Source organism: Cyclopterus lumpus, chromosome 16 (assembly GCF_009769545.1).
Source record: "Cyclopterus lumpus isolate fCycLum1 chromosome 16, fCycLum1.pri, whole genome shotgun sequence".
Lineage (NCBI taxonomy): Eukaryota > Metazoa > Chordata > Actinopteri > Perciformes > Cyclopteridae > Cyclopterus > Cyclopterus lumpus.
The window spans coordinates 16,164,836-16,184,553 of NC_046981.1; the positions used below are offsets into that span (position 1 = coordinate 16,164,836).

Here is a 19,718-nt window from a genome sequence, read left to right on the forward strand (position 1 = left end):
ATGGCAGGTGCTGTAAAGGTTTCCATCCTATGCAGTCTACTTCACGGTAGGGGTTTCCACATTGAAATGCTTTTTTGGATGACTTACAAATGTTGACTATTACTTACATATACTGCAAACAATTTAGTTTTTCCTTTTAATACCGTTTTTGGGACATTTAATAGGCTACTTGTTGGATTACTTATTTTCGGGTTTTGCTGATATTTTTGCTGATATCAGGTATCGTATGCCAACACTGGGCAGCCTTCATGCCTCAGACAGTAGAGGGACTAAGTGGATCCTGTGTGACGGTGCCCTGCACGTTCAGCTTGCTCTCAGGTTGGGACCAACACCTGGATGATTCCTGTGCCGCCATCTGGAAGAGAGGCTGGAGTCGAACGCAGGTGTTCGACTCCAGCCTCTCCGGAGAAAATGCAAGCCTAAACATCCTGCAAGGAAACCTGAAGGGCAACCTGCGTGAGAAGGATTGCACCACCGTCTTCGACAACCTGCCGTCAGACCATTACGACCGATATTACTTCAGACTGCAGTGTGACAACGACTTGAAGTTCAACTTCCCAAGGAATGTCCTTATCACCACTCAAAGTTTGTGTAATGTCCTGTTACTCTTAAGCATGTAAAACCCACAACTTTTGGTATCTCTCTTACCATTTCCTTGTTGTTTTTACTCCTCAGATTCAGTGCCTAAACCCGCCATCAGTCCATCCAGACTAGAGGTAGAAGAAGGATCTCCAGTGAGGTTGAATTGCTCGGCTGTAGCACCGTGCCTCATTCTTCCCCCGGCTCTGACTTGGACCCCCAAAATAGGTGACATTGAGGAGAGCATAGAAACTAAATCTGTGACATCTGTAATGAACTTCACCGCTTCTTACCTCCACGATGGACAGCGGTTCTCATGCACTGCTCTCTACAACCAACAAGCTGGCAACAGTGACTTTCTGTATGAAAAAAGTGTGACCCTCCGTGTCCTTTGTGAGTAGGTTTCTTGCTTTAAAAAATATATTTTGGATGTCTCATTTATAAAATGTTATGTTATGACATGTAAAAAAGCCTATAGGTGTGGTTGTTTATCCTCCTTCAGCACAACATCTGCCTTTTGGTTTATTACAACTGCAGATTGGATAACATTATTGGTGCTGAAGAAATTTCTCACAATCTGGCTTCCCAAAAAGCAACTTTAATAATCCAAGAAGTTACAACTTCTTTTAAAGCATTATTCATTACAAAGTAGTTGACCGAATAAGGCGTGTTGTTGTATTGACATGTCATATCTCTTAAAGGGATATTTTGACATAATGGAAAACACACTTGTTGAATGTATTGTCTAGAGCTAAAAGGTTAGTTTAGCTTTGCAAGATTTGAAGCCGTTGTCCGAAGGTTACTAAATCCTTCCAGCAGCACATTTTAAGTGCACATTTTCAAAATTCTCTTCCAGATCCTCCAAATAACACATCGGTCAGCTACTCCGGTCCCGTGAAAGAGGGCAGCTCAGTGACCCTGACCTGCAACACCAACGCAAATCCAGCCGTGGACAGTTTCACCTGGTACAAAGTGGATGGAGATCAGGTGACAGCGGTGGGTTCGAAGAACCGGCTTTCGACTACAGTCTCGGAAGTGGACAGCAAATTTTACTGCCAAGTCAGTAGTAGTTATGGGAACCAGAACTCATCCACCACTCAGATAGACGTACAATGTAAGTTAAAGTGAAGCGGAAACACAGCATGACCGTTATTGACCGGCAACATGGACTGAACCCACACTTGTGTGTCTTTGTCCAGTTCCTCCCAAGGAAACCACAGTGATCGTCAACACCAACGGCTCCATACTGGAGGGCAAGTCGGTTTCTCTGCTCTGTAGGAGCCGTGCAAACCCGACCGTGACCAACTACACCTGGTACAAAGATGACGAAGAGGAGAAGGAGCTCGGATCGAGCTTTGTCATAAACGGCGTTGACCCGAGCCACAGCGGTGACTACCACTGTGTGGCAAAGAACGAGCTGGGAGAGGGAATTTCAGCACCGACTCAGCTGGACATTCAGTGTGAGTTGATTATCCACAGTAAAGACATTGATTTACAGAGAACAAACAACAAAACTACGCGACAGTGTCTGGCCTGTGGACAGTAACACATTGTTGCATTGAGTGACACATCCTCAAAATCCTTTCTATGACAGTGGTCCATCATGACTGAGCTCTATTGTATGTCCACACGTGTGCGTGTGTGTACATTCATGTGTAGATGTTTTGTTTGCTTTCTGTTCCTTAAGACGTAATTTCCATAAAATGAAAATGTTCTTTCTCCCTTGTAGTTTCTCTACGAATTTGGTGATTTATTTACTTTTACTTTCAGTAAGCATCCGTGTTGACTTGAAAGTTAAGAAACATAGTTAATTTGTGACCTTGGAAATTTAGGTTCATGTTCTCCTAAACTCTGACCAGTTCATTGTTGCTGCTGTTATTATAGTGTAAATCTGACATCATAACTGGTTTTAAAAACACTATTTTCTTTCACTCCAAAAAGACCCCAACAAGAATATTGTGAATATTGTCATGATCTCAGTATCATCACTCTTATTTTGAAAGGACACCAACTTAAGTTACTGAATCAAGCCGTGCAAGTACAAATCCTGACAGTCCAAAACTCTGTAAATCTACCGATATGAATTCAGATTTTAATGAGCAAAAACCTTCGATGACTATCACAAACGCTATTTTTTCAGATCCCCCTAAGAACACCTCAGTGTCCGTTGACCCCTCTGGTTCAGTGCTGGACGGCAGCTCCGTTACTCTGACCTGCACGAGCATCGCCAATCCAACAGAAGTTAACATCACCTGGTTCAGAGTGGCTGGAAGAGAAAAGGAGGTGATGGGCTCCGAGCGAGACTTCGCTTTAAATGTGACCAAACTTTCGGAGGATCAGTACTACTGTGAAGCTCTGAATGTCTACGGGGCTGAATACTCGGAGCTTACCAGTATTGATGTCACATGTGAGATTTTGTTATCTGCTGTTCATTAAGCCTTAATTTTTCCCCAATAAGTTTGACCACACATGTACAAATAGCCAATTTTGCCTTCTCTGTCTCAGTTGCTCCAGAGATTCTGCCTGCTTCACGCTGTGTCAAGATTTTATCCCTGATCCGATGTTCCTGCGACAGCCAGGGGAACCCGCCTCCCTCCCTGATTTGGGAATTGGCTGGGGAGGCTGTCAATCACTCTTCCACCATCCCAATCAAGAAAGTTCCCCTTGGGAGTGTGGGTATGAGGAGCGTCATCACCCTGTACGATCTGGACAAAGGCATGCCCTCTCTAGTCTGCCTCAGCATCAACTCGCTGGGCTCCCATAGTTTTGTATTCAACTTGTCCTCCAGCGAAACTGAGCTAGGTAGAGGAATCAGCAGGATGTTGCATTTATATTTGGCTTTTCTTTTGTATAATCTGTCTCTCTCTGGTTTCACTGACTGATGTGGTGTGTGGGGACTTTTCAGGCCTCCATGCTCTGTCTCTTTTAATCGGCTCTTCGGTGGGAGCCCTGGGGATGCTGCTGGTGTGTGTCCCGCTGTTGATATTCTTTTGCAGGTGAGAAACATGAGCTAATACCCAGAATGCTTTACTGTCAACATAGCAACATGGCTTCAAAATAAGACAACAATTAATTTTGAGGTTGTTGTCAGCGACTTGGATGGTGACAAGGCTACCCGTCAATTTCAGTGGGAAACCATTGCTAAATACAACCATTAAATAAGAGACTTATAAATTACTGCACATTTTTTTGTGTTGGTTGTAGGAAAAGGAAAAGAAGCCTTTCACCAAATAAGGGATTGGTGGACATTTTAGTCTCTAATGGGGTGAGTTTAAGTCCTACACTTTAATTTTGGTGAAAACCTTCACATCCTACAAGCAAGCATTGCATTTAAATTACCAGTCAACTAATTCAGGAGATAAACCTGCAGTTGAATGAAAGTTTCTTCTCTGTGTCCAGTGAAAAGGTCATACAATTTCATAATACACAAATAAAAATCCCAATATAGTACTATGTCATGGATATCATTAAAAAGTAATTGTATAGTATGCCATGAAACCGTAATGAAAGGTCATAGTATTATATGTTACATTACAATGATGTATAAAGATGACATCAAAATAATGTAATAATATATAATTTTATTAAACAATCCTAATATAGAATTTCCTAAAGTATGTCATAAAAAAAGTCTGAATGCCTGTCATGTCATTTCTTCTTCTTCCTTAAGTACATCTCTTGTTTTCTCGTAGACCAATTCATCAAAAGTGGATGTGATTTATGCCAATAAAACCACTCTGAAAGAGGAAGATCCTCTCCACTACGCCAATGTGGACTTTGCTAAACTCCAGGTTCTGTCAGGGGCCGAGCTTGGGGAAGGCCAGATCAGAGGCCTGGCCTCCAAGACGGCTGAGTATGCTGAGATCCATCTGCACTCCGAAGGAGACGCAAAGGAAGAAGAGACAGTTGCTGACACCCATTTGGGAAAAGGGACAGCTTAGCATATACATCTTGTTCTGCCTCTTTGTTTCTATAATAACACATGCCATATATATATATATATATATATATATATATTACATATCACATATATATTTGCCATGTATTAATACCTTTCTTGTTGTTGTGTCTTGAATTTTTTTTTTTTAAACATTCTCACAGGTGCTTATTTCCAAAGTGTAAAGAAGCGTAGTTGAGAGAATACTCCTGTGTGTGTTCACTTTGCTGTTGATTATTTGTTGTGCAGGAAGAACCTGAGCAGAGAGGACAGACGACATCAGTGAATGTACTGTAACGAATGAATCGGTTAATTCAAGAAGCTGTGAGTCCTCTGGTTCTTCACTGCTCCACAATACTGAATACTGAAGGATTACTGTCAGGACAGAGCATCAGCACAGTGGGCGAAGCAACAGCTTGGGATTGAAAGACACATCCGGCTCTCTAAAGCAGTGGTCCCCAACCTTTTTTGAGCCACGGACCGGTTTCATGTCAGACAATATTTTTATGGACCGGCATTCACAGTGTGGGCGATAAATATGACGTAATAAAATGATACGACCGGCATAAAGTGCATAAAAATACAACTCACCATGACGTCGAATTAGTGGGAACCCTGAGCTTGTTTATCTGCAACAAGCCAGTGCCATCTCGGGGTGACGGGAGACCACGACACCCGAAGTGTGTTTTCTATGTCCAGTCTGCTCCGTAACTTAGTTTTCGTCGCTGTCATTGCAGAAAAACCCGCTTCACAAAGAAGCTCTCCAAAGACGTTTGTTTTTTTTGACTCATTTTCTCTCGCTTGTGGGTTTGCTATAGCTCGCTAGCTTTTCTCAAGAAGTTACTTATATGTAATACGTGACCTCCTGAGATGTGTGACGTATTTCGTGACCTCGTGAGATGCTCAGATGCACAGACGGATGTATCCGGTCCTTTTTACGACTTTTTTTTTCATTCACTCGTTCTGTGCGACCCGGTACCAACCGGCCCGGGGGTTGGGGACCGCTGCTCTAAAGTACAGCCACACAAACGCTGAAGGCCAGTGTGGATGTTTGTGGTTTTACCTACACGATGATTTGTGTTCGATGTTGAACTGATAATGTATGGCTGCTGCATAATCATTTTTAAAATCCTTAGTATAGTACATAGTACAGTACGCCATAGTGAAGTTACAGAAAGTGTCTTAGTCAAATGCAGTATTAGTATTGTATGCCCCAAAAAAATCATAATAAATGTTATAGTAACAGTCAGTATAGTAATCCACAACAATATCATTGTATTATTCTACATATACTGTATATAAAAAATAAATATATATATAATATATATAAGACAGTGCGTCTTGAGGCTCATACGCTATATATATATATATATAGCGTATGAGCCTCAAGACGCACTGTCGATTTGTATGAAACGGAGCGGACTACAAACATGGCGGCGGGTTAGTGTAACTGCTTTATTTTTTCAGAGGCTTTACAGACTAAAAAGTCCCCTGCACAGTAAATTCCAGCTGTGTTTTTTGTTGTTGTGCTAGACCTGTTCAGAATTTTTTTTTTAAACAGATTTATATACCGTATGTTAATTTGCTGATGCTCCCAGAGTGCCTGTTATATTGTTCTGATAACATTACTTTAAAATAAAAGCATGCAATACACTAGTTTTTAATTCATTCTTGAATTTTGCGCGGAATGCAATTAATCGCAGTTAATTACAGAAAAATCATGCGATTAATTTTGTTACTCGTTGCCCAGCACTATAATATATATATATATATATATATATATGAATATATATATATATATATATATACACAGTATATATAAATATGAATATATATATATATATATATTCATATATATATATATATATATATATATATATATATATGAGAGAAAGATACTGTACTTGTAGAAAGATACCATGGTTCCATAGCAATTGACACCTCTCACATCAATACTAGTGCTGTTAGTGCTAGTTAGAGATTTCAGTGTACAACCCGACCGTTTAGTGTGGAGGTGAGATGGAAAAGATATTTAGTTGTATGTGTGCAGCTGTTGAGTTGTAGTGGATTTTATATACACTTGCATATGTAAATGAGTCTGTTTTAAATTAATACATACAGAAAGTTATGCTAATTAATTTGAGGAATATTCTGAGGAATGTATTATAAAGCATAACAGAGGATCACTGTTTTATTATTCTGTTTGTTGATGACAAATGTAATGATTAATTGTATGATGTATGAGAATGAATGATGTTTTATTGTTTAGACAATAGTTAAAAGGGATGCCGATTGAAACCTGAGATGTTGCTTTTATTCTGAAGGCAGGATTAATAGGTTTTATTCTGAAGGGGAACTTCCTGTCCTTGACCGGAGGTGTGACTTTGACCCCGCCAGGTTATCGATTGGCTTAGCGAACAGAATGGCGGCATTCTTTGAAGTGGCCAATGGAACTAACCTTCAGGTGTGAACCTTATGTCTTATTCGCTGGTCAGCGTAGCATGCTGTGTCTCTGAAAGGTATTTACATGAATATCTCCACTAACCAATGGGAGCTTAACTCAGCGAATGGACTGCGAATAAAACTAATTGTGAGACACGAATTTGGTCTCTTACATGGTGACGCCAGACAGAAACTGTTGGCTAAGTCAGGAGCGCTCGAGGAGAAGCGCTCAGCCAGTAGACTGTGGAAGCGGAATCACGTGAGCGCGTCCGGTCCGGACCATGTATGTACTCTTGTTTGTTATGGTTAAATAATGATTATTATATCTCTGGCTTCTGGACTTCTTCTTCCAAGCACCAGGCAGCTCGAGATTCTCAGAACTTTTACACAGCCCTAAATCATATACGGCTCCCTAAATTGCTCTGTCAAAAGCTGATTTACAGGTATGCTTTAAGGACGCTTTAGATGGCCACACCTTAATTGATACTAAAAAATCTCAAAATGTTTAATATGTTTAGGATCCTGCAGACACCCTGCAGGAAAGATGAGCAACATTGAGGGATTTGCATGACATGATAACATTTTAGAAAGATAAAAGAAAAGAAATAAATGGCAGAAATGTCTGGACTTGTTGTGCCTAAATACTGGCCCCTATAATTTCCATAGAAATGTTTCATAAGACCTTCCCTACCTTCCCACATATTTCCTTCTACAGTTGTTTGAATCTAAAGTGTTTAAGCCCTGCCTGAACCAACCATTAAGACATCACCAGTTTCAATTTCCCCAGACTTAAAAAAAAAAAAAACTCCTCTCAGAACCACAACGGACGTTCCACAGGTAAACTAGTAGTGATGACAAGTGGTAGATTGTCCAGTAGTAAAGCACAATATACTGTACTTCTTAAATTGCGAATTTTAGCTGCTTTGGTGTATTGCGGTTGTGGAAACTGAATTGCTTGACTCACTTGTTGTCCGGAGGGCAGATTCACAGTACAGACTGTGGATAGTACAGACTGTGGTTGTTGGATGCCTGTAGGACGACAATGGCGTCAGGAATACATGCACACTCAGTGGCTGACTATGTTAAAATGACAGTTATTGTGCCACTTGTGTCTGCAGGTCCTTAAATGGACGCTTTGACTCCAGCATGAGCAGCAGCAGCCGACTCTCTGCGCTACAGAGCGGGCCTTGTGTGTATGTGGCTGCTGTCTTACGTGCTGTCTGGTCGAGACTGGCATCGTTGGGCGGTGGACGGTGCGGCTGGTCTGGCAAGAGGCCATCATCTCGGCTCCTGAAGGTCAGTATGAAAGTTAGAGGGAAACCAGATCAACTTGCGACCACACTGCCGACTACCATAGAGCATGTTGACGTGAACCACGGAGCACGTTACAATATTGCTGGTTTCTAAAACAAATAGCCAGCTGTTTTAATTTTTTTGTACTGTACTACAGAGTTCTTCTACGTGACACATGTATTACAAAACAGGCTCCAAATGTTTTGTTTTTACCAACTTTATTTCAAAGGAAGGGCAATTTACTAAGTTCCTGTTTCAACCCATAAACAACACGCAACGTTTCAACTCGAGTGGACGCTTTCTCTTAAAAGACTCTACAACGTCTAGTATGTTTAGACCCAACACTATACGAGAAGGTTTGACATTGAATTGAGGAATTAAACAATACGGCATTCACAAGGACAGCTACGTGTTCTCTTGCTATTCTCAACAGCTGCCTGTTGATAACTACGACAACAACAGACGCATTTGGCCGAAAGTCGCCAGTTAACAGGGCTGCCTGTTAAACCGTAACACCGTTCAACGCTTCTCTACTTATGGATGAATTTACATCTCTCCATTGCACCTTATTAACTCTGCTTCACGTCTCATAGGGTCCATTGGACCTTGCTGTGTCTGATGCCTCCTGCATGGTGAGCCGGCCTCCTGCCTCGGCACGGCTGATGCGGCATGACCATGGACCCTGCTGATGCACCCCGCCCCCCCTCCTCTCTACCTCCTTCTGTTTTATGGATTGTGGAGATCCATTCATACATTGTCATATTCATGTAATGTGTTTATGGAACTTTGTAAATGCTGTTCATTCTGTACACATGACATCTATTGCATCTGTCCATCTAGGGAGAGGGATCCTCCTCTGTTGCTCTCCTGAAGGTTTCTTACCTTTTTTTCCCTGTGAAAGGTTATTTTTGGGGAGTTTTTCCTGATCCGATGTGAAGTCCTGGGACAGGGATGTCGTATGTGTAATAGTTGGAGTGAGCCAGCTGCCCATTTCCCCCACTGTTTCCAGTGGTATGCCAGGCTAAGCTCAACAGCTGCTGACTCCAGCTTTTTAAATCTTTTTTTACCTATTTACCTTCAACATGAATTAATAAATAGACAAAGAAAGACAATTAAAAGGGATGACTGTTTTTGGTGATTATTTGAATCACCAAAAAAAAATGCTGATTTTCTAATAATCAAACTTGATGTAAAAATCGCCAAAATAATTCACAGGACATAGTCAGCGTTACACGATTACTTACAGAGTACTTGTATGCACATTGGCTCACTATCCTCCCTTGTGTCGATGCGGTTGGTTGCATTGCACACGTAACATGCTGCGTCTGCTCTTTTACTGTGTCCAAGCATAGTTATTTTTTCTTTAGTTGTCTTGGACTTCCACTGCTCTGTTTTTTGCTGCTGTATCAGTACCAAGAGAAACGAACCAGAGCAGGATTGGCCTCGGTGTTACAATAGAACGTAAGAGATTTACCAACTCCACATGTTCATCATTTGTTTTGGAAATGGTCGTCTTCCCCGGGCCGTCTGAAAGAAAGAACTAACTGTTAGAGTTACTTTCTATGGTGGTGAAGCCTGTGGGTCATTAACTCTCTGGCATACATGCAGCACAAGAGCTGTGACACTTACATTCAACTGTAATGTTAAATGCCGTTGAGTATCGAGTACCCACAGTGTTATTGGCGCTACACTTGTAGAGGCCACTGTCCTCGGGCTCGCTCAACAACGTACTGCTTCTGACGAACAGCGTTCCCATCTTTAGACCACACGTAGGTGTGAGGTTGTGGGTTGCTTCTCTTCACATTACACGTCAGTCATTTTATTTCCTTGTCTAACTGTGGAAGCAGGGGATGTCACCTCGACTTCAAGCACATCTGAAATCGATTATTTATTATTATTTATTTGCGCTGACTCACAATGATAATCATCTTGGATATCTGTATATAGATTTTTTAATACTATAGCAAAATGTTCAAAAAGTACAGTACAGTACACTTTACTGCATACAGTACCGTATGCAGAAAAGTGATAAAAGCATCAGGTATTCATGAAAATACATTTCAGCCTGGCAATAGTGGATTTTCTTAAAGAATACATAGTTTCTTGATTTTCTACAGGAAAGTGTCTCGGAACACAATACATACAAGTTTCATAATAATTTCATGAATACCTGATGCTTTCTTAATGCCTTAAATATGCACTTCCACCTTGTAATGCTCCTAAAAGTTATTTAGGCTGGGAAGAGGCCAAAAGTGGAGTTTAATGAAGAATTCCCAAATTCTTGATTTTCTTTCTATTAATAGGTGTTCAATTGTTCTATCTCCCACTGTAATCCATCCATCCATTTTCAATACCGCTTATCCTCATTAGGGTCGCGGGGGCGCTGGAGCCTATCCCAGCTGACATAGGGCGAAGGCAGGGGACACCCTGGACAGGCCGCCAGTCCATCGAGGCCCACTGTAATCTCCTATCCAATTAATTTATCACAGAATCTCCCCAATGAAAAAAGAATCTTATTTTTAATTCCTTTTAGTTTGTTTTAGACAGTCTTTTAAACATACCTGAATTTTATTATAAACAACTCCTCTACCCGGGAGACTGACAGTGGAGGTCTTTAGAGTTCTTTTAATCCTTTTTAATTGGAGTTCCATTCATACATTGTCATATTCATGTAATGTGTTTATGTAACGTTGTAAATGCTGTTCATTCTGTACACATGACATCTATTGCTTCTGTCCATCCGGGGAGAGGGATCCTCCTCTGTTGCTCTCCTGAAGGTTCTTCCTTTTTTTCCCTGTGAAAGGTTATTTTTGGGGAGTTTTTCCTGATTCGATGTGAGGTCCTGGGACAGGGATGTCGTATGTGTACAGATTGTAAAGCCCTCTGAGGCAAATTTGTAATTTGTGATATTGGGCTATACAAAATAAACTGAATTGAATTGAAAATTAATCCAATAGACACTCCCGCTGCCCTGGCATCCATGACCATAATAACTTTTCGCAAGTTATTGACAGCACAGCTATGAGGTAAGAAATTCAAATATGCCAACACCTTGATGTTTTTTGATGTGTTTCTAAACATAATACCTCTATTAACTCAAATCTACTCGTAGTTTGACCTCTGGATTTTTTGGATACAACCACATATAAAGATGCCCGTTTCCATGAAACCCACAAACAGGACATTAAGGCTTTCTTTAAAGAGATAGACACTTATTGCTTTGTTCTACAAAACAAGCTACCACCCAAATCACACTTATGCTGGCTTGGTTAAATCACAACTGTTGAGGTTTCACAGAATATGTACTACTAGACAATAATGTTTTTTATTAGGGCAGCAAGGTGCTATTTAAGAATAGCTTTGGCCAGTAGGTGGTACTCTAGGTATTTTCTTCGAAAGTGTCATATAAACATACCAAGCCTGGGTAAGAGGACATTCTTCATTAACAGTTAAACTTGTCAAAGTGATTAGAAACAACTTATACTACAGGTACTAAACTGATTCAGGATCACAACAATTTGGATATCAAAACTAGACACCACATATCCTAAGGGTCTCAATGAGAAATAAGACCGTCATAGTGTCATATTCTTCATCCATTATAAACTTTACTTTTTTTGTTAATTTACAGTGTTTCCAGTGAGATATTTCTGACGTCAAATAGTCACTTTGCTGTTGTAGAAGTAGTTACTGTGGCTTCTCTAGAACTAATATTATGTTACCCCAGTATCAATGAGAGTAACTCCTACAGAGAGTAGTAATACAATCCTAAAGATACCTGAAGGACATAATAGTTGCCAAAATGCTTGAAAAGGCATGGGGTGAGCAGAAGGGTATTCAGCTGGTTGCAATGTCACCGCTAGATATCACTAAATCTGGCTCTTTAATGGTCTCTTAATGAAGGTGTATTGTGAAGTGATGCTCTGCTAAATGGCCTTCAGGTATCTTTAGGATTGTATCTCTAGGAGCTACTCTCATTGATACTGGTGTAACTAATTATTAGTTCTAGAGAAGCCACAGTAACTCTACTGTGGCTTCTACAACAGCAAAGTGACTATATGATGTCAGAAATATCTCACTGTAAATTAAAAAACATTTTTGAGTAAAGTTTATAAAGGATGAAGAATATGACACTATGACGCTCTTATTTCTCATTGAGAGCCTTAGGATATGTCGTGTCTAGTTTTGATATCCAAAGTGTTGTTGGCGTGAGCAAAAGGGTATTCAGTTGGTTGCAATGTGTAACTTCACCAATTTGTTGTGCTTAGACTGGAGCAAATAACTGAATCCCTGTTTAGCTATAGGTATTAAATGGAACTTTGAAGATATAGATAGGACTATATTATAGCTCTTCCTAAGAGTCCTGGACAGTGACAGGATAAATTGGCTAGAAGAGATCAACTGCCTTAGCCAGATAAAGACCAGCTTTCTAAGCACTGCCCTCCCTTTTCCTCAACAGCTCAAACTCAGCTCTGCTCAAATGGAAGACAACATAAATGATTACATTCATAATATTCCACAATGATCATTCATGCCCGTCCTGTGATGTAATCCACTCAGATCGCTGTTGTGCCAGCAAGCGCTGTGAGACTTTACCCGATCAGATCTCTGCCAGGCTGGTATCCCCCCACCCCCAACCCTTCTCACCACATGCACACCTCCCTCTCTCCGGTGGCCTACGTGCAGCATCTCAGCTTCAGCCTGTCAATTAGATTCTGCCCCCACTCGTCTCCCTACCCCTCACTGTTGTTAGTTAACATCACACCATATTACCCAATTTTCATCGCCACAGTGTTTAGGCAATGAGTGATCATAACATTTAAACACAAACCAATGTTGGAGTACACAGACACATTATCAGAGAGCAGTAATTGTATTCTGGCTATGTCACTTGCTGCAGAATAGTCTCCAGACTTTTTTTTACCCGTTCAAATGTCTTCCGAAACAGTACAGCTAACTGACTATTCAGCCTCTACCTCTTCTCCTTTGAAGCAGTTTATCAGATTTTGTTTCAATTTAGGAGCAATGTTTAACAATAATCAAAATATGATATGCTATATAATTTAATTTACAAGTTCTACAACCCAGTTTGCCCTTAGGCTTACGTTTTAGTATGATCTCATAGGACAGGTCTTGCCTGACATTTAAGATTCGTACCCCTTGATTATTTTTATATTTGCTCATTAAGGTTTGTGACCCCAAGTTAAGCACTTACTTTAGGAGTACAGATTAAAGTGCATCCGGTATTTAGCATTGTGACTCTGTTATGTCAGATTTTTTGGTCTGTTCTGACTGGTTACTTTGGATTCTTTTGAGTTTTTATTGTGTGGATGTTGGTAGGTAGCAGCATTTGTTGCCTTCGTTATGTTTGCAAACCCATTATTTTAAGCTTGGGAAAGCATGTATGAAACCAGGAATGGAATGGAATAACTGGGATAACTATTATCAGGAACTGGTACCACGGAGGCAGGACCCATAAGCAGACACAAGGCGAGGCAAGGTAGTTTCAAAAAGGCAAGCTTTACTTGTGACTACACTTAACGACATCAAAAGACAAACCGACACAGGACAGGGAGTTGACACAGACTAAATACACAGGGGAACGAGACACAGGTGGAAACAATGAGGGCAGGAACTGCAATCACACAGGAGGGCGGCACACGAGGAGGGAGGAGTCTGGAACGAGAGACAAGGTGAGTGACAGACAACACAACAGTGAACACAGAGCTACCCAGAGGGTCTGGGTGTAACAACTATGAAGATGAAGCAGTGATATTATAAGTCTACTATTTAACACATTTACAAAATTTCTTACAAGCCGTCCTTCTCCGAAAGCAGAAATTACCGATGCAACGGACTCTGAGGAAAAGAGACGTAAGAAACAAAAAGGTGACGCGTTATTTTGGCAGTTAAAACTGTTTTACCTTCAGACTGTTTACCTTCAGAGTTAAATATTTGTTTAACTTTTTCAGATTTGTTTAATATTAAAGTTTTTTCTTCGTTTTTATTAAATATGCTGCTCTGTTGACGCAGACATCATATGCCCTTTTATGTGAACGTACTCACAGCCAGATTGGGAAACCCTGGGTATGTTGAACTTGCTTCAGAGTAAAAGGCCCCTTGTGATGGATAGAACAGGGTCACTGCAGGGCAGGTGAGTGGCATGCTGTGGAATAAAAGGAGAGGTTGAGGCAAGATAAAAAACACACCCAGTGTGTTTTTAATAGATTTGGGACAACAATTAAGCTCTCTGCCAAAGAGGAAGATGTTTTTAACACTAGTTATTTGTAAAATACAGTCACCGCTGTTTTGGTTTTGTTGATACAAAGAAGATCATTAAGCCATCAGCAGATTGGATGATTAGTCATTTCAGCAGTACAAAATTAAGCCATATATGAGCAGGGGTGGATGGACATGCATTTACTAGCTTAACCTCGTGAGAAACATACTGGTTCAGTAAAAGAAGCCTCTATGGAGAATCATGACCAGATGCTGCAGCTTTTTTCAATTTGTTTTGAAGACTTTCTCCTTGTGTTGTCTCTTTGCAACACCAGCCTCTCTTACTCTCCAGACCCTTTTGATATAGGAGCATGACATTGTGGCTAGATGAATTTCTTATTGACGTTTATGGCAGTCATTATTTATCCCATGAGTAAATTGAGGGGATTGGAAACTCCTGCTTCCTGGCAGTTATAATAAAGCTGACATAAGTCTTCCAACATCTCCTGAGAGAGATACTAACAACACTTTGTCAACACTTTGTTTGAGTCTCTCGAGCTCTGTATTCTCCCATTAATGAAAACTAATTATAAGCAATCCTCATACAAAACAAAAGTCCTCTTTTCTCAAAATATAACCAGTCCAAAAACACAAATAACATCAATTACACTTAAAAAATAAATGTGTAATTGATGTTATTCGTGTTTTTGGACTGGTTATATTTTGTACATGATCATAATAGAAATACTTTTGATACTTAAAATCCAAAGTATTTATATTATTATCATGGTATACAATGTGTCAAGGTGTTGTATCTGCTTGGATTGGGGCAGCTGTGGATCTGTGAAAGAGTGGTTCATCCAGCAATTGGAAGATTGGGTCATTCAATCCTCAGCTCCTTTAGTCCATGTGGTAAAGTATCTTTTGAATATATATTTGTAACACCCGTCCCATGTAGCTATATAGTATTATATGAATCTGCTAGGTGTCGTAGTACTATGGGCGGGGTGATGGTGCTATTACCTGTTCTTACAAATTAATATAATGGTTCTTACAACTGTTGGTCTCTTATTAGGAAAAGTGAAATAACTGGCAGTGACTCCAATAGAATTACAGTAGCAAAATAAAAGGTTTGTGCCTTTTAGCTTGTGTTTTAATTGTATTTTACCTGATTAAAACAGTTCTTGAACTTTGACAGACCCAAGGTACTTCAACTGCCTTAAAATACAGTTTGGAATTTATTATACAACAAACTAAATAACATGCAGATCCCTTATGAAAGACATATCAAAAGAGATACTATGCAATATCAACAAACCCCAAAATGATTATGAATTCCTATTTGGAACATCTTAAACATCAATATCAGACACACACACACTCAAAATAACAAAATGCCTGAGTCATAGCTTGGGAGCGTAGAGGCATAAAACGGTAGTGGCTGCTTCACTTGTCCACTCAAGCAATAAACAAAAAAAGGCATGTGCAAGCGTTGTTACTACTCACGAATAAGGAATATTAGGAGGGTACTTGCCATACCCCAAAACTCACCAAATTTGGCAAGCTTGTCAGGCTTGGTAAAAATAGCCATCTGATATGTTTATATAAAATAAACTGAATTGATATAGATTTCAAATTTGGGTTAAAAAAAATGGCTCTCTTGTGCCCCCTCGAAGTTTAGTAAATATGTTTTATTGATTTTCAGTTTTTATCCCACCAGGGAAGAGAATTCACACATGTAGGACAGTTATAGATTGACATAACCCCCCCCCCCCCCCTACCCCACCCAATGTAAGGTTACAGGCTATGGAATGTATACCTTTAGGTAAATTCAGGTACATTCAGGTGATGGACATAATATTAAAATAATTGTATTAATCGATCCTCAAATAATAAAGTGAGAAAAATAAAATGGTTAATAGCGAAGGAAAACAAGAAAACAAAAATTTAAATAAAAAAAATAAATTAACGCGGGGGGGGGGCGCTCACTGTTGCTATGGGACGGATAAGGGATCAACATTAGTTTTTGTCGAGAGGTTCTTGTAAGGCGTCGTAGTAATCTAGAAAAGGTCTCCATACTTTATCAAAGGTTTGGGAGGAAGCTCTGAGAGTATATTTAACCTTTTCAAGTGTCAGGAAATACATGACATCTTTGACCCAGTGGGAGAACGATGGAGGGGCACGTTGCTTCCATCTAAGAGGGATCAAACATCGAGCAAGGAGTGTTGTGAAGGCTACGACCACATTGGCTTCATTTGGTAAACGGGTACAGAGTTCCTCTGGTGTTAAGCCAAAGACTGCGCAAATTGGGTGCGGGTCAAATTGAGTTTGCAAACCATCCATCCATCCATCCATTATCAGCCGCTTATCCGGGGTCGGGTCGCGGTGGCAGCAGGTTCAGCAGGCCGACCCAGGCTTCCCTCTCACCCGCAACACTTTCCAGCTCATTCTGGGGGATCCCGAGGCGTTCCAAGGCCAGCCGGGAGATATAATCCCTCCAGCGTGTCCTCGGTCTTCCCCGGGGCCTCCTACCAGTTGGACGTGCCCGGAAAACCTCTAATGGAAGGCGTCCGGGAGGCATCCTGACTAGATGCCCGAACCACCTCAGCTGACTCCTTTCGACACGAAGGAGCAGCGACTCGACTCCAAGCTCCCCCCTGATGTCCGAGCTCCTTACCCTATCTCTAAGGCTGAGCCCGGCCACCCTTCGGCCGCTTGTATCCGAGATCTCGTTCTTTCGGTCACGACCCAGAGTTCGTGACCATAGGTGAGGGTTGGAACGTAGACCGACCAGTAAATGGAGAGCTTTACCTTCCGGCTCAGCTCCCGCTTCACCAAGACGGACCGGTACAGCGCCTGTTTTACTGCTGCAGACGCACCGATCCGCCTGTCGATCTCCCGCTCCACCTTACCCTCACTCGTGAACAAGACCCCGAGATACTTGAACTCCTTCGCTTGGAAGTTTGTCCCCACCTGGATAGAGCAATCCGCCGGTTTCCGGCAGAGCACCATGACCTCAGATTTGGAGGTGCTAACTCTCATCCCTGCCGCTTCGCACTCGGCTGCAAAACGCCCCAGTGAATGCTGGAGGTCACGGTCCGAAGAGGCAAACAGGACCACATCATCCGCGAACAGCAGAGAGGCGATCCCGAGACTCCCGAACCGGATCCTCTCCGCCCCCTGGCTGCGCCTAGATATCCTGTCCATGAAGGTCACGAACAGGACCGGTGATAAAGGGCAGCCCTGGCGGAGGCCAACACCCACTGGGAACGTGTCTGACGTACTACCGAGGATACGAACACAGCTCCTACTGCAGGCGTACAGAGACCGGATGGTTGGTGCCAACGGGTCCGGCACCCCATACTCCCGCAGCACCCCCCACAAAAACCCCAGAGGGACCCGGTCGAAAGCCTTCTCCAGGTCTACAAAGCACATGTAAACTGGTTGGGCAAACTCCCAGGACCCCTCCAGTAATCTTGCGAGGGTAAAGAGCTGGTCCACTGTTCCACGACCGGGACGGAATCCGCACTGTTCGTCTTGAATCCGAGGTTCGACAAGCAGTCGGAGCCTCCTCTCCAGCACCCTGGCATAAGCTTTTCCCGGAAGGCTGAGCAGTGTGATACCACGATAGTTCGAGCACACTCTCCGGTCCCCCTTCTTGAAGATGGGAACCACCACCCCGGTCTGCCAGTCCATGGGCACTGTTCCCGACCCCCATGCGACACTGAAAAGGCGTGTCAACCAAGACAGCCCAACAATGTCCAGCGCTTTCAGCATCTCAGGGCGGATCTCATCCACCCCTGGCGCCTTGCCACCAAGGAGCTTTTTGACTACCTTAGCGACCTCTGCCAGGGATATATTTGAAACCACCCCAAAGTCTTCCGGCGCTGCCCCCTCTCCGGGGGACATGCTGGCCAGGTTTAGGAGTTCCTGAAAGTGCTCTTTCCACCGCCCGACGATGTTCCCAGTCCGGGTCAGCAGTTCCCCCCCCCCCCCTGCTGAGAACAGCCTGGGGTAGACCCTGCTTTCCCTTCCTGAGCCGTCGGATGGTTTGCCAGAACTTCCTTGAGGCCAACCGAAAGTCCTTCTCCATGGCCTCCCCGAACTCCTCCCATGCCCGAGTTTTAGCCTCCGCGACCATCGCAGCTGCAGCCCTTGTGGCCCGCCGGTACCCATCAGCTGCTTCAGGAGCCCCCTGGGCCAGCCAGGCCTGAAAGGCCTCCTTCTTCAGTTTGACGGCTTCCCTCACCCCCGGTGTCCACCACCGGGTTCTCGGGTTGCCGCCACGACAGGCACCGATGACCTTCCGGCCACAGCCCCAACGCTCGCCGACAAGCTCCCCTCCTGGTGCCCCGGTCTCCCTTGTCCGGGCAAGGTAGCTTCAGACCGTGGGCTGCTATTCAGTTGCAAACATTCAACTCAATTCAATTCAGTTTATTTTGTATAGCCCAGTATCACAAATTACAAATTTGCCTCAGAGGGCTTTACAATCTGTACACATACGACATCCCTGTCCCAGGACCTCACATCTAATCAGGAAAAACTCCCCAAAAATAACCTTTCACAGGGAAAAAAGGGAAGAAACCTTCAGGAGAGCAACAGAGGAGGATCCCTCTCCCCGGATGGACAGATGCAATAGATGTTATGTGTACAGAATGAACAGCATTACAAAGTTACATAAACACATTACATGAATATGACAATGTATGAATGGAACTCCAATCCATGAAACAGAAGGAGGTAGAGAGGAGGGGGGGCGGGGCGCTCAGCAGGGCCAACGCGAGACCGGCTCACCAGGCTTCAGACACCGCCAGGTCCAATGGACCCTATGAGACGTAAAGTCACAAAGACTCCGGGGAGGAAGCAGAGTTAATAAGGTGCACTGGAGAGATGTAAATTCATCCATAAGGAGAGAGATAAGAGGAGATAGGTGCTCAATGTATCCTAAAACGTCCCCCAGCAGCCTATAAGCCTATAGCAGCATATCAAGGAACTCGACCAGGGCAAACCTGATTCAGCCCTAACTATAAGCACTATCAAACAGGAAAGTCTTAAGTCTATTCTTGAATGAGGTGACTGTGTCTGCCTCCCGCACTGAAAGTGGAAGCTGGTTCCATAAAAGAGGAGCCATCTCACTATAAGCTTTAAAAATAAGCTATAGTGACTATAAACTATAAGCTTTAAAAATACAAAAGGTGGAGAGTTTCGGGCATAGCCAAAACATGTGTAACAGGTCTGCTGGCTGACC

At 42.5% G+C, this 19,718-nt stretch overlaps 1 protein-coding gene across 1 annotated transcript; it reads left to right on the forward strand.

Annotated features, from left to right (window-relative positions):
- Positions 1-4,520, forward strand: LOC117745828 (myelin-associated glycoprotein-like). Its single transcript, XM_034554371.1, has 10 exons — positions 1-46; positions 220-585; positions 676-972; positions 1,436-1,693; positions 1,779-2,039; positions 2,720-2,986; positions 3,085-3,381; positions 3,485-3,575; positions 3,784-3,844; positions 4,272-4,520. The coding sequence occupies exons 1-10, from the start codon at positions 1-3 to the stop codon at positions 4,518-4,520; spliced, it is 2,193 nt and encodes a 730-aa protein (XP_034410262.1).
- Positions 4,521-19,718: the final 15,198 nt, after the last annotated feature.

Coding starts and splice junctions, on each gene's coding strand:
- LOC117745828 (XM_034554371.1), top strand. CDS start 1: ATGGCAGGTGCTGTAAAGGTTTCCATCCTATGCAGTCTACTTCACG. Junction 973..1,435: donor TGTGACCCTCCGTGTCCTTT/GTGAGTAGGTTT, acceptor ATTCTCTTCCAG/ATCCTCCAAATAACACATCG. Junction 1,694..1,778: donor CACTCAGATAGACGTACAAT/GTAAGTTAAAGT, acceptor GTCTTTGTCCAG/TTCCTCCCAAGGAAACCACA.